At 42.6% G+C, this 14,914-nt stretch overlaps 1 protein-coding gene across 8 annotated transcripts in view; it reads left to right on the top strand.

Annotated features, from left to right (window-relative positions):
• Window positions 1-14,914, top strand: part of MCF2L2 (MCF.2 cell line derived transforming sequence-like 2) — a 377,565-nt gene that overhangs the window by 341,232 nt on the left and 21,419 nt on the right. For 7 of the 8 annotated variants that reach the window (XM_074191036.1, XM_074191033.1, XM_074191034.1 and 4 more), the window contains 2 exons: window positions 3,157-3,266; window positions 9,195-9,290. In XM_074191036.1, coding sequence (XP_074047137.1) covers window positions 3,157-3,266; window positions 9,195-9,290 — 206 coding nt within the window. The remainder of the gene's footprint in view (window positions 1-3,156; window positions 3,267-9,194; window positions 9,291-14,914) is intronic. The other variant, XM_074191035.1, reaches the window with a different exon arrangement.

The raw sequence follows: 14,914 nt of genomic DNA, 5'->3' as shown, positions 1-14,914 counted from the left end.
ATCATTAAGAGAATAATTTTTTTTAAAAGAGTCCAATACAATGGAAAGAACACTGAAATGTTGGTCCGGGTTACCTGGGCTCTATTTTGAGCTCTGTTAATTAGCCATGTGACTTAGAACAAGTCAGACTCTTCATCTCTGGAATGAGAAACTTGAGTTCAAGGGAAAACGAGAAGTCCGAGTTCTCAAGTCCTATGGCTTCTCTATCCAGTTGTTGACCAGTGCATAATATTGGAGAGAGCCAATGAAGTACATCAAGGAGACAATGTAGCTGAATCTTGGGGTTCATGGAGGGAGGTAAAGAAGACCAGAAGGAAAGAAGGTGATTGGTTGTGAAGAACTTTAAAAAGCCAGTACTCACTGAACTTGTTGAGGAAGGAAGGAGAGTGTGTAGGACATCCACAGACAAGGGTCACCCTAATCTGGGTTGAGTGATCCATTAAGGTATTGTGTACCTAAACAGAATAGACACTACTAAGGAGTCAATGAGTCAGGGGGAGTTTAACCAGGCTTAGAGGGGAGGTTGGAAGAAATGGTGTCCTTAAGATGGGGCCAGATCTCAGTGCAGGAAGATGGAAGCTATAAAAAAAGGAAAAAGCTTAGGATCAGAGGTTTCAAACTCTCAACTTCCTGCAACTGGTTTGTTCATTATGGAGCAGGAATTCCAAAGGGAAGGGATGGATAGATCTGAAGTAGGACATTTCAAGGGGCAGAAGGGTGTCCTCCTCCCAAGGGAGTGGATCCTTCTTCAAATTCAGCTCGATGATCTCTGAACTTTCTTCAACTCTGAGGTCCACTGATGGTCTGTAACCTTGGTTTCCCAACTTCAGCATCAGCATTTTTCCCACTTACCCAAACTTTCCTCCACCACAGCCTCAGAGATGTTGAGTTCTGGAGTGATTCTACCCCTACAAGCAACTTTAAAAAGGATGGAAAAGTGAATCTGGAATCAGTAAAGATGCCCCCCCCCCCCCAGGATACTTGAGACCTTGCTGAGACCCTGGTCTGCATGAGAGATGAAAATAAAGACCACATAGAAAGATCAAAGTTCAATCAATCAATGAGCATCGTGCTAAACAAAGACAACAAATAAAAAACAAAAACAGCCCTTATTCTCAAGAAGCTTAAGGGAAGACATGTATAAAAATATGTGCATACAAAATCACTACAGCAACCACAAAACCTGGGAGAGTAGGGCCTAGCTGTTGGAGGTGGAGGGGGCAGGGATCACCTCCTGTGAGGGGGGACACTTGAGATGTCCAAAAGGATAGGAGGAATTCTACAGGGCAGAAGTAAGGAGTGGGTGCCTTCCAGTTCGTATGAGGAAACAAGAGCTAATTAAACTAAATTTAAAATGTCCTAACTTCCTTCTTACTGACTGATATCAGAGCTAGATACCGCCCCCTCTCTTTTGTTTTTTAAAGTAAAATCATCTAAAATTTGAGGTGCTTTGAATTTCCCCATTTTTTGGACACACCATGGTTTTGGTCTTTGGTTTTTTTCCCCCACTTCCTTAATGGGTATCTCTTGCCTTCCTGTTAAAGACACCATCTGAGTAGCTGTCATGTTACCCCATCCATCTTATTCATCAAAAAAAGGCAAGGGTTCCCCACTGGTGAAGGTGTCTTGTCCAGAAGTCAAGGAGTAGACCACCAGGGGTGCCCAATATCTAAAGGGGAACAGAAATCAACCACAGACAGCCATGCCGGGGCTAGCTTTGGTTCAGCCCTGTGGACTATAGAACACGGGGAACCCAAGAACAGAAAAATTGCCCCGGGGCTGTCATTGAGCCAATGTGTCCCAGGCATGTCAACTATTTCGGTGTCTTTGACTATCTTACCCCCCCCCCTTCTTTTTCCTCCATTACGCACTGTAAATGGTTTATTTATTGACACTTCAGTTCTGCTACAAATTGGCATTTCCCTTCACATCAGGCCTTAATTATCATGGGGCTTCAGTGACTTTAGAATATAACCCTTCCTGCAGGCAGAGTTGCAACTAGGGTTGGGTGACAGGAGTTTTTCCCAAAGGTGGAAATGCTTAGAGGTGATAAAGACAGAAACATTCCAGAGTGCTCCTTTTCCCTTGCCTGGGCTGTCCTCACAGTGGTGGTAGCAGTGACCTCATCTTAGGGTATCCTTGCTCCCCCTTAAGTAGCTTAGGAACTTCCTGGTGCACTTTTCATGATCTCTCCACTTCTCTTAAGCCAACACTTCTCAATACTTACTTACCCCAAGTACAAAAATTGATAGTCCCAACTCTGCCTGGGTCCTGTCCCTCCCACATAGCCAGTACTGCCTATCCGTCTACGGTCAGGTCAAGCACCTGCTCCTACAAGATGTCTCTTCCTAATTCTCCCCTTTGCTAATAGTTTGCCTTTATTTACTTTGCGTGTGTATTTAGGGAAGGGGACATGATGAGAAGATCCCCATATCCATTGAGGCCCTCAGTCATCTTGATGAAATTGCAAGATATCAGACTTCACAATTTGTAAGGTTCTCAGCCCCTTCTCTCCAAGCCCTTTCAGATGGCCCCATTTGTAGGAGGCACCAGAGATAAAGAGATGTAAGGATATGCTTCTTTCAGACTTAGGACAGTTGTATTGTAGTAACACTTCCAATGATCCACCACCACCCAGTCCGGTTATTCCTGCAGTTATTTTTCTAACACATGATTTCATAAAGTGCATTGGACTGCAATTATCATTGCTTTATCTGTATATACTGTTGTAATTTCTCTCAAAGAACTATTCATTTATTTTTTTTTTTGGTCTTTGTACTTTCTATGTTGGGTACTTCCTAAATGGGTAATAAATTCCTTGCCTGACTGAATTGTGATAATGTAGGACTATGAAAAATGGGCTTAATCTGAATTCAGGAGAGTCTAGATTTGAATCCTGGATCTGATACTTCCTAGCTTTATAACATTAGGCAAACCACTTAACCACTCTGTACTTCAGTTTCCCCATCTGTAAAACGAAGGAGCTTGACTCAAATGGCCTCTCAGGTCTCTTCTTTACAGCAATCCTGTGAAGTGACTTGAACTGAATTGAATAACCTGTTTTTTAGATGGAGTTCTTCTGTGAATGTGACCTAAAGATCCAAGGGCACATGTACATGGGTCATTCCTATTGACTTCTATTTTCTTTCTCTGAAGGTTCAGTAGAAAATCAAGTATTTATGAAAACAAGCCTGAGTCATCGGCTCTAGAAACTTCTACCAGCAGGAACCAAAACCCCAGTCCCAACAGTACCAGGCAAAAGCGAGGTAAGGGACCCACAGGGGAGGGACCTGGTGGGCAAGGATGCCTACTCCCAAGTCCCCATTGGTGAACAGCACCAGTGTGGCAGACCCCTGACCTTACTAAGTTCTAGGTGCATCATTCAAATGGATGGGGGGAAAAGATGGAAAAGTCATCATGGGTTTTGTTGCCATCTATGGGCAACATAGTTGCCCTGGTTGTTTAAGTTGAAGTGACGGTGATACTAGGTCTCAAACTGACTCATGTTGAAAAGAAACAACCTTCCGTCAAGGGAAGGTCGAAAAGTACAACTGAGACAGGGATGTGTGGAGACAGCTCTCGCCGGCTCGGCTTAAATGGATTGTTAAATTTAATTGAGAAACGCCACAAATGAGGGCTTCATTTATTGTTTTGTCAATTGTCTAGAACAGGACTGTCCAATCTTACATTTAGGTTTTTATTGAAACAATAGACTGTTTTGATTTGCCATTTTAGTGAGCGCTCTGCTGTAACTTGGCTTCCTTTACTGAAGCATCTACTAAAGCTGCATAAAATCACTCTGTGGGCCGAATTTTGGGACAGCCCGGTCTAGAAAATATTAATGATGCAGATTAAACTTAAAATTGTGTTGTATATACTTTTTGTTCTTGGAGAGTCAATAATAATTGTTTAAGAAAATTATCTAATACTTTCACCATGTCTGAGTCCTTTGGGGAAGGAAGCTGTATTCTAGCCCCACCTGTACTCAGGATTTGTCGAGTTCCCTCTTCTCAGGCTCTAGAAGCTGGAGTGGTTCAAAAGAGAAATAAGGGGAGTCGTCCTGTATTGGGATCTTGGTCTTTATTCCTTTTTGACCTTGAGTAAGTTACCCTCTACTCTGGGCCTCAGTTTCCCCACGTGTAAAATGAAGTGACTGGTCTCTAGTATTCCAGATTTAATGATAACCTAGGTCATCTTGTGCAGTCACCTCCTTTTACAGAGGTGAGAACAGAAGTCCAGAGACTTGCTCGAGGTCAGCCAGGATTGGCAGATCACACCAAAGAGTCAGAATTGGATTTGAGCCCAGGCTCTCTCACACCAAATCTGTCATTGCTTCCACTGAACAGGTCAACTCTAAATGAATGTAATCATAGAGCCCTGTCACAACTGACTCGGTACAATGGGATAGGCATTGTATTTGGAGTCAAAGGATCTGGGTTCGAATCTTGGCTCTGTTATTTCCTTGTAACCTTGTGCAATCGTAATAACAGCAGTAATTGTTAATGATGATAATGGTAGTATTTACATAGGACTTTAAGGTTGATAAAGCTTTCTGTATTATCTCATGTGAGGTCACTTACCCTCTTTGTGCCTCAGTATCCCCATATGTAAAATAAAAGGTTGTGCTTTGATGTGCCTCTCAGGTCTAGACCTAGATAAATACAATCTTATAACTTCTTTATGTCTCAGTTTCCCAATCTGTAAATTATGAATAGTTCTTCTCTGTGGCATTCATAAAATAGTTCTGAAGACAAAAATGAAAAATCCCTTAGAGATCATCTAGTCTAGGCTTCTCATTTAACAGAGGAGGAAACTGAGACTAAGGGATGTGCAGCAAATTGCCCAGGGTCACATGGAGGCTTTGCTGAGCCTCCAAACATGGGACTCTCTTCACTGACCCTGGAAGGACACTGGAAAGTCCATTTCATCTTGTGTGAGTGGGCATCCAATATCCTTTCTGACTTCCATTGCAACTGCTGGAAGGTCAGCCCTTCGGACTTCTCAGGGGCCGTAGCAGAAGCCAAGTGCTGCCCCTTCTTCCCCTCACCCCACCCCCGCATGTTCAGCTTGCTCAAGTCTTTCAATCACACGACCAGCCCAGTTGATATTCCTCCCAACCCTTTCTACTCCCTCCTCTGTGGGTTCTTGCTGAGGTCTTTTTTTTTTAGAGTGAAATTAAAATGATATATAAGATCACAGGTCCAGATTTAGAACAGAGTTCTGACACATCTAGTCTTAACCCTTTCATGTTACAGATGGGGAAACTGAATCACAGAGAAGTTAGCTGTAAGGGACTTCAGAGGTCATCGAAGAAAACCACCTTATTTTACAGAGGGGAAGTTAAAGCTCAGAGACTCTAAACCCATCCTTCAAGATTGTTTTCAGGGTAAATTGAGTCTCTGAGCATATTTATAAATTTTTTCATTGAAAAATTAAGATGAAATCAAGATAAGAATCAGGGTGAACTGAGAGGATCCAGAGACTTGGAATTAAGGTGGAGCTGGTTGTTTCAAGTCAGAATGTGATCAAGAACAGGACATTGGCCTCCAGAACAGAGGAGGGCATGGGAGACAAAGGTCTGGAGGGAATGTTTGCTGACTTGACTTGGGTTCAAAACAGACAGTCTCTCTGGGGCAGATCCATCAGAAGCTTCTTGAGATGTGTCCAGACAAGTTCTGGGATGCTCAGCCTCTGGAAGTTGGGCCACTGCATGAGTCCTCTCAGCCTCCTAGAGCTGAAATGTGGGCAGAGACAGACAAGTCTGGGATGGGCCCATCATGCCATCCTTTCTGTAGATTACTCCATGCCAGGTGCTTATTAGATACCTATTGTGTCCCAGAAACTTATTAAGCACCTCTTCTCTACCAGGTGTGCCAGATGTTTTATTAAACACCTGCTGTGTACCAGGCTCTTATTAAGCACTTGCTTTGTGCCAGACATTGTATCAGACTCTGAAGATAGAAAGAAAAACCCTAATCCAGCCTCTGTCTGAGGGTGTCCACCTCATCAGGAGTGCAATGGGCCTTGGAGTCAAGGGAACACTGAGAGCAGGAAAATATCTTGCCCTCCACAGTCAAAAGAGTAGTATTGCTTTGGTGATCATTCCAGGAGAATGGTGGGTGGGGGGAAGAGGTGAGAGGACCAGCCCCTCCTGAGGCATCCAGAGTCAATACAAACTCTTCCAATTGTGCCTAGAATAGTGCCTAGGGTAGAATAAATGCTGATTGACTAATTGATTTGCCATTTCAAGGCCTTTGCTGCATGGCTCCAGCCACAATTCCGCTTTCACATCCTCCCACTCTCCCCCACACAGCTCTCCCATCTCCAGACCCTTGCCTGGGCAGTCCCTTGTTGCTGGCATGTACCCCTCTCCAACTCTCCTCTTAAACCTGCAGCTACCCGGGTCTCCTTGCACTCAGTTCCCTCCTGCATCTTCTCCTGTGACCTCAGGAGATGTCTCCCTCATTAGAGGGGAAATTTCTGGAGAGCAGAGATTGTTTCATCCACTGTGAGAGCTTTCGTGTATACATTGGTTGGGGTAGGGGGTGAATAAAAGCGTATTCTAAATGGTGGAAAGTTACTTATGAATCTTTTATATACCCATCCTCCCCACACAATTTAGGACCTATTTCAAATAGGGGATTTGTGCTATGAATGTTTTCTTCCCTTAATTTACTCCCAGACAATATCATAATAACCATGTCTCTTTAATTCCCTGGGTCTCAGTTTCTTCATCTGGAAAATGAAGGGGTTGAATTTTGGGACTTCTGAGTTTGTGGTCACTCATCAAGATTTGGAAGGGATCCCAGAGGTTCTTTCACCCATCCCCTTTATGTTACAGATGAAGAAACAGAGCCAGAGAGACAGTGGATGCTGATCTTTTCAAATGGTCTAAAGCAGGGGTCCTTAACCTAAGATGTTTCATCTTGGCAGGTTTGCTTTAGGGATTTTTTTTTTAAAATATATACTGAGTTTATCTTAATATATTTCTTTCCTTAAGATGATGTATTTCCTTTTTAAAGCTATGCATTTTTGGTTTATGCACTTAAAAACATTAGTCTAATAAAGGAAATATATGAATACCATAACTTTCACCAAATTGATTGCTCAATGAGATACCTGATGCAAACAAGGTTAACAGACCCTGACCTAGAGATTCCAGTCTCTATACAAAGTTCCCCCCAGAATAGACTTCAGTCCTCTTCAAGATTTAAAAGCAGTCTTTCTTCTACACCCAACTTCCCAAGCTCTTGTCCTTTTATCTTTTCCTTTCACTCCAGTTATCTTCAGGAAACTGAGGAAAATTTTGGTTGTGTTCAGAATATGAATCTGATCTTATAAAAGTTTACCCCATTGATAACCATGGTGCTGAAAATGGCCTTTACCCAGTAGTTAGAGAACTGATGGTGGTGAAATGAATTAAAGACTATCTGCCAGGAAAGAATGATGAGTGATACTCAGCATTGGGGTTGGGAGGGGTACAATGCTGGGAAGTGAGGGAGCCGTGGATTCCAGAGAACACCAATGTTTTGGCACCCTGAGGGACATAGTCTTCTGTTTCTTTTTTCTTTTTCTTTTTTGCAAGGCATTGGGGTTATGTAACTTGCCCAAGGCCACACATCTAGTGTCTGCTGTCAGATTTGAACTCAGGTCTTCCTGAGTCCAGGGCCAGTATTCTATCCATTGTGCCACCTAGCTGCCCCCCCCCAATAGTTTTCTTAACCCCACAGCCTGCCAGGACTGTCAAGACTCATTATCAGCTTGGGTTTTGTTGATTTATGTCCTGTTTTGGCACAAAATCCACCAATTTGTCTGGCTAACCCGGGAAACCAGTTTGACTGCTTTCACTGGAACAACTTCAATGTTTTAGGGATCTGTGATTTTCAACCTCATGGTTTCATAACCTCCCCTAAGACTGATTGCCCTCAGTCACTTGGTAGGTGATTTTCAAGGCTTGCTAAGACCAAAAAACATCATTTTATGAGAAACTTCCCAATGGCGTTCTCTTGACTTTAGTGAAATTGGTCTTTCCCATCCATCACCAGGACTCTATGTGCTGAACTTGGAGTCAGCAAAGTCATTCAACTCTTGCCTGAGACACTTACTAGCTATGGACCCCAGCAAAAGTCACTTTAACCCTGTTTGTTTCAGTTTCCTAATCTGTAAGATGATAGCCAGAGAAGAAAGTGGGGTCACAGAGTGTCAGACACAACTGAAGTGTCTGAACAATACTTGGGATGTTTGGTCTCCAAAGAGTCCTTTTAGATTGATACTTTAAGAAAAAGGTTAATTTGCTTCCTAAATAAATGATTTCATGTGGATAAGTCACTGCTGGCTCAAGTTCCCTTATTTCCTTGCTGCTACACCCTGAACAGCCGCTCAGATGTATAAGGTTGGAATGGTGGTACCTTCTGTTTTGGCCTCCCATGCCTGCTGCCAGGGGTTAGAGGCAGTTAGAGAATGAGTTAGATTCTTTCATTGTCTTTACTTGTTCTTAGGTAAGACGTAATAGGCATGGTAATTTGCCTAAGAATCCCCCCTACATTCAAAATGATTTGTTTTTTATATTGATAAGATCATCAGTATTGAATGTGGTGACTAACATTCCAGACTTGAAGTCAAGGTGGCATAGGTTCAAGCCCCACCCCTAACATTTACTATGAACAAATCAGATAATCTCTTGGAGCCTCAGTTTTCACTTATGTCAAATGGGATAAAAATACAACCAATCCCAGAGTTGGAACCGAAGGAGATACTGTTTGCATAAAATGCTTTGAAAATCCAAAAATATAATATAAATATCAGTTAATGATCATTTTAACCTGCCTAGGAGCTTTCAGTGCCTCTAAGAGTGAGGAAATTTATAACAAAAAAGCAAAGAACCCTATTCTGTTATTCCCATTTCTCCTCTTCCCTCTTCCCTTTTCTCTCCCTTCATCTTTCCCCTTCTCCTCTTCCCATTCTCTTTCCTTTTCTGGTCAACAGGTAACTAGACTAGTTTCCCAGACTCCTGCATGTGTCTGTTGATCAGTGCCTCAGTAGTTTTAATTTCATCTGAACTGGAGATGGTTTGTGCACGTGTGCCTGTTCCCCTGTTGGCTTTATTGGCTCTCCCACTGATGCCCCCATCCTCCCAAGCTCCCCGATTTGCGCTTTCCTGCCTTATTTCTTTCCCCTCTGCCTCTCTCTCCTAGCTGATGCTTCTGCCAACCTTCCCCTAGAGCGCTCAGCTCTTGCTAGAAAGCGATTCACATTGCAAGGCCTTTCCAACCGCCGTGCTCCACCCAAAGGTAAAAGAACCGCTCGCGGCACTTCATCAGCTGCCACCTTGTCTCCCACTGCTCAGACTCCATTCTGTCTCCTCTGCTCCATTCTTCTACCTAACTCTCAGCCCTTGAAAAGGGCAGCATATGGTATGTGGACAGGATTGGGTCCACTCAGAGTCAAGAGATCTGGGCATGATCATATTTACCTTGCCTATCTCACAAGATTGTGGGGGAAAGTACTTTGTAAGCCTGAAAGATTTGTAAATACAAGTCATATGCTGTGCTCATGGAAATGATGAAGGGAGGTGGGCTGGACCCAAGGAGTAATCCAAGATAGTCCTTCAATTTGTAATGTTTTTATCAATGACTTGAGTAAGACAGATGACATGCTCAAAGGGTGAGCTAGCATGTTGGATGGGTGAGAACAGAGCCCAGAGAGGTGTTTCAGTTTGCCCCAGCTCACACAGGCAGATAAGTCCTCAACTACAGCATCTTTTCTATAGTATCACACATGTCAGACCCCAGCCAGCTGCCCCCTGTCATTAGAAAGGTAAAATTGTACAGCCATACTTTTTTTTAAAAGATCTTTTAATTTCTTTACAATTTCATGCAAAGGTTGTTTTCAACATTCATCTTTTTGCAAGCTTTTGAGTTCCACATTCTACTGGCTTCATTTCTCTTCCTTCCATAAAAAATCTAATACAGGTTATACATGTGCAATCATGTTTAACACATTTCCATATTAGTCATGTGAAAAAATGAATTAGAACTGGGGGGGGAACACGAGAGAGAGAGAGATAAGTTTTAGAAAATGAGCATAGTTACGCTCTGCATTCAGGTTCTTTAGTTTTTCTCTGGATGTGGAGGGTATTGTCCATTACAGGGTCTCTCAGAATTGTCCTTGATCATGGAGTTGCTTAGAGGAATATGTCCATCATGGTTAATCATCTCACAATGTTGTTCTTCATGTGTACAATGTTTTCCTGATTCTGCTCAACTTCACTCAGCATCAGTTTATGCGAGTCTCTCCAGGCTTCTCTAAAGTCCATAGCTACACTTTCCTATCTGACCATCAAAAGAATTTGACAGGTTCAAACGGTGAGTGTATTCAAAACCCACCGATTGATGGAATCATGATTCTAGAGCATTGGGCTCAAAAAGGGGAAATCCAGGAAAGTCAATTTCACCAGCACAAGATGGAGAAACCTCCATAGATAACTGTTATTGAGAAGAAAAAAAGCAATCAGAAGATTTTAAAGCTGCAAGCTCAATATGAGTGGGGGGGGCAGCTAGGTGGTGCAGTGGATAGAATGCTGGACCTTGGGTTGGGAAGACCTTAGTCCAAAAATGACTTCAGACACTTGCTAGCTGTGTGACCCTGGGCAAATCATTTAACCCTATTTGTTTCAGTATCCTCATCTGTAAAATGAACTGGAGAAGGAAATGGCATACTACTATAGTATCTTTGCTAAGAAAACCCCAATGGGGTCAGGACTTGACTGAACGACAACAACCATTCAAAATAGGAAATGATCGGACAAAATATTTCTATTATTTCAGCAATTCCTTCCCCCATATCCCTACTTCCCAACTCATGATCCAATCCTTCACTTTTGGGAAGAAGATCTCAATTTTTATCCAAATTCAGTTCATTCCAGAGTCCTGGTTGTACCAATCAACTCCCATCAACCTCCTGGGACAGAAAGGGTAGAGCTGATATTGGGGGTAGTACAGGGTCAGAATGCTATCATCCTGGCCTTTACCCACCGCTGCTCCAAATAGATTATTGGGGAGAATTCAGATTACCCTAACCTGTACTGCCCTCACCTAACTTTGAGGAGAAATGACTTCCTCAGTTCTCTTGGCAAGATGCCATGCTTCTCTCTACTTTATGTCCATTGTCCCATATGCTTCATTTTTATCTGGGACTTTTCTCCCTTGGGATCCTCTGGATCATCTTGTTCATACAAGAATCATAACTAATATGTCAGAATGCCTTTTGTTTTTCAGTATGAAGTTTGTTTTGGGGAGGGGGACCTATTTTTGTTTGCTTCTAAGCAAAAAAAAAAAAGTTTATGAAATTTTTTCTAAAGTCTTAAGAAACACAATATTACAAAGAAGGGAGGAAGAAGCAGACCAGACAGTGACCTCTTTTTCTAAGACTTTATCCTTCATGAGATATTTGGAAAGTGAGACAACACACATAAATGGGGAAGCTTGGCCCACACCCTTCAGAGGCAGTATACTCCCAATGCTGATCGCTCTTCACCATCACTTCTCTAGTGAGAGTAGTAGAGAACCCAGTCATGGGAATGGAAAAGAAGAAAAAGGAAAGAGGAAAAGAGATAGAAAGTACCAGAAGGGAGTGTGGACAAGGGTGTCCAGAAGCTCAAGAGGGGAAGTTGCTGGGAAGAGAGAGAGAGAAGGCAGTATTGTGCAATGGAAAGACCACAGGATACAGAGGTGAAGAGACCTGGGTTCAAATCCTATTTCTGCTAGCTACTTAGGGGAAAGAACGAAGGAAGGGAGGAAAAAGGAAAGTCAACTAATCCAATGACCACATTTTAGAAAACAGAAGATCAAGTTTCACAGAGTCTCAGCTCTGCTTCTGTCTACCTATATGATAATTGGAAAGTACTATACCCTGTTGGCCTCAGGTTTCTCATTTCCAAAATGGAACACTGTCAAGGTCTCCAATCCTATGAAGCTGTGAGGTAGACTGGTCTGGAGGGTTAGATCTGGAGTCAGAAAGACCAAGTTCAAATCTGGCCTCAGATGCTGACTCTAGGCAAGTCACTTCACCACTGTTTGTCTTAGTTTCCTCATCTATAAAACAGCGATAATGGCACATGCCTCCCAGGCTTGTTGTGAGGCTCAAAAAAAAAAACAAAAAAAAAAACAAACGAGCTATTTATAAAGTGGCAGAACCAAGATTCAAATTACAAATTCTGTTTTCTGACACCCAAGGCAATGGCCATTTTTCTTTCTACTAGTCTATTCTTTCTCACCCTTCCCTCTCTTTTCATTTTTTTATTTTCTTTCTTTCCTTCCCTCCCTTTCTTTTCATCTTTTAGTATCTTTTCCCTCCTTTCTTCCCTCTCTGTTTTCTCCCTTCCTACCTTTCTTTTTTAAATACCTGAAACATTGCTGTGAAAACAGGGCAAGCCCCTGCCAAGGAAACCAAGCACCCAAGTAAAGTGTGGAACTTTCCTGGTCCCCAGCCAGCTCTCAAAAGAGCTTGGCCCTACTTTCAGTAGTAGGAAAGTGTCCAATACTTTTGTTTTTACTTTAAAAAAGCCAACTATACCCTGTACTCTGTTCCAAAAGCAGAGGCCTTGTTTAATGTTCCTTTTTGAAATGTAAGCCCCAGACCTTAAAGTTAAATTTTGCATTACAGTGCAACAGAATACCATATGATGAAAGGAATGTCCTGGTTCTAAGGTGCTTGAATTTGAGTTAGAAAGCTTATGCAATGGAGCAAGTTTCCTTGCTTTCTAACCTCAACTCCCCAAATTGACCTGGTTTGCATTTACTTGTCTTTCAGAATGGGGAATTAGAATCACAATGCCACATGCTGAATTTTTGTTTGAATTTTTAATTTTACATTATCTTCATTTCTGAAGTATATCATCCCCATCCCTCCTATCCTACACAAGAAATCCATTGTTCTGTAAAATTTTTTTTATCATCCAGCTCGCTCTCTCTCTCTCTCTCTCTCTCTCTCTCTCTTTCTCTCTCCTCCCTATACTCACATAACACCACTCTTCCCCAAAATGGAAACATTCATCAAGTCTTCCAAACTGGTCCACTGGGAACATGGAGAAAAGGGAAGGTCTATGGGACAGATCTAGTGGTTTGAACTTCTAGGCACCCTTTTTGTGGGTCTAAGGTCGCCTGAGACTCCTCAGACTGGGCAAATATTAATTGTCAGGAGAGATTTGAACCAGCAGCCATAGGTGGAAGTTCCAAGGAGGCCGTTTGGGCCTAAATCTCAGGGAAAAGAAGAGGAGGGGCTGAGAGGACCACTTGTTAAGTTTGTTATATAAGGGGTTCCTTTGTTGGTTGGCCAGGATGGCTGTCCAAATTCCTCCCCTTCCAGTCTTAAACTGAGGATGCTAAGGGAACATGCTGTTCATGATTTGAATTAAGTTTTCCATTAATTACATGCTTACATGCATCTGGCTTTCCACAAGCTTTCCTTCCATCGGCCCCTAGATGAGGGCTAGAGATGATAAATTGAGTTTGACAGAGGCATTGAAATTCGAAGAAAAGAGAGTAGTAGTGTCTCCTATCAGGTGACTCAGCCTGGCTTCCAGGGAAGCATGAGGCCAACCTCATTTGTACAGTTCCTGATTTGCAGAGGAGGCTTCCTCAGTTCCTCCTTCTTTTGTAGGCATGCCATTTTGAGACCAGCCTCTGCCCTGTCCCCATTGTCCCATATCCTTCATTTTTACCTTAGACTTGCCCCGATCATCTGAATCACTCTCTTCATAGTGAGACAGGAATCATAGCTCATTGATAAAATACCTTTTATTTTCCAGTAGGAATTTTGTTTGGGGGGGGGGGCTGTTTTTGTTTGCTTTTAAAGGAAAAAAAATTAAAAATAACCCAAAAAACCAGAACTCTGCTCATGAGACTTTTTCTTAATCCTTGAGAAACAAGACCACAAAGGGAAAGAAGAAATGAACCCAGAGAATGTCCTCTTGTTCTATAAAATGTAACCATGACCACTTAGCACTACTTCCCTCAGTCAATGACACTGGACCCTGCACCTATGCTAAATGGGTTCTAAGATCAGAAAGTGAGCTTATAAGAAATGTAAAGAGGGGGGTGGCTAGGTGCCGCAGTGGATAAAGCACCAGCCCTGGAGTCAGGAGTGCCTGGGTTCAAATCCGGTCTCAGACTTAATAATTACCTAGCTGTGTGGCCTTGGGCAAGCCACTTAACCCCATTTGCCTTGCAAAAAAAAAAGAAGAAGAAGAAGAAGTAACTGTTTAAGAAACAGGGTAAAGGGAATAGGGAGGGTGAGGAGGAAAGGAGTGTGAGGGGCTTCTGAACTCAGAATCAGGAGGAACTTAGCACATTCCATGACCCCTTGCCAGGAGCCAAGATCTGCCATTGACATGTAGGACCCTCTCGCTGATTAAATGCAGAGAATCAATTAGCCTTACTAGGTTTAAGGGAGTTTTCACACCAGAAATTCCCTCTAATAGCAGTGAAATCACAGATCTAATAGCAGTTTTTTTTGTCTCCAAAAACGTTGGAATAGATATGAAGTCAACATGTCACTTGAAGCTGGGAATCCCCACAACTCCCTGATCTGTTCCAAAGCCCCTTCTTGTTCACATATGCCATTCTGTCTCAGTAGCCCTCTGCCCATCAGAAATAATAGCAGCTTCCATTTCTATATCTCATGTGATCGTCACAGCAAGCCTGGGAGGAAGGCACTGCTGTTATCCCCGTTTTACAGATGAGGATAGTGAAGTTAGAAGAGGTGAAGTGACTTGCCCAGGGTCACTGAGATACTCGATTTTTAAGCATACAGTACTTTGTAAGGAGCCTCCAGCTACCGTTTCTAGCCTAAACTCTCACGAGAAGCGTGGACAGCCCACAGAATCAAACTAATTATTCAGTAAGTGCCTCCTTTG

Source organism: Macrotis lagotis, chromosome 6, assembly GCF_037893015.1.
Source record: "Macrotis lagotis isolate mMagLag1 chromosome 6, bilby.v1.9.chrom.fasta, whole genome shotgun sequence".
NCBI classification, from domain to species: domain Eukaryota; kingdom Metazoa; phylum Chordata; class Mammalia; order Peramelemorphia; family Peramelidae; genus Macrotis; species Macrotis lagotis.
This window is presented reverse-complemented; position numbering and strand designations above follow the sequence as displayed.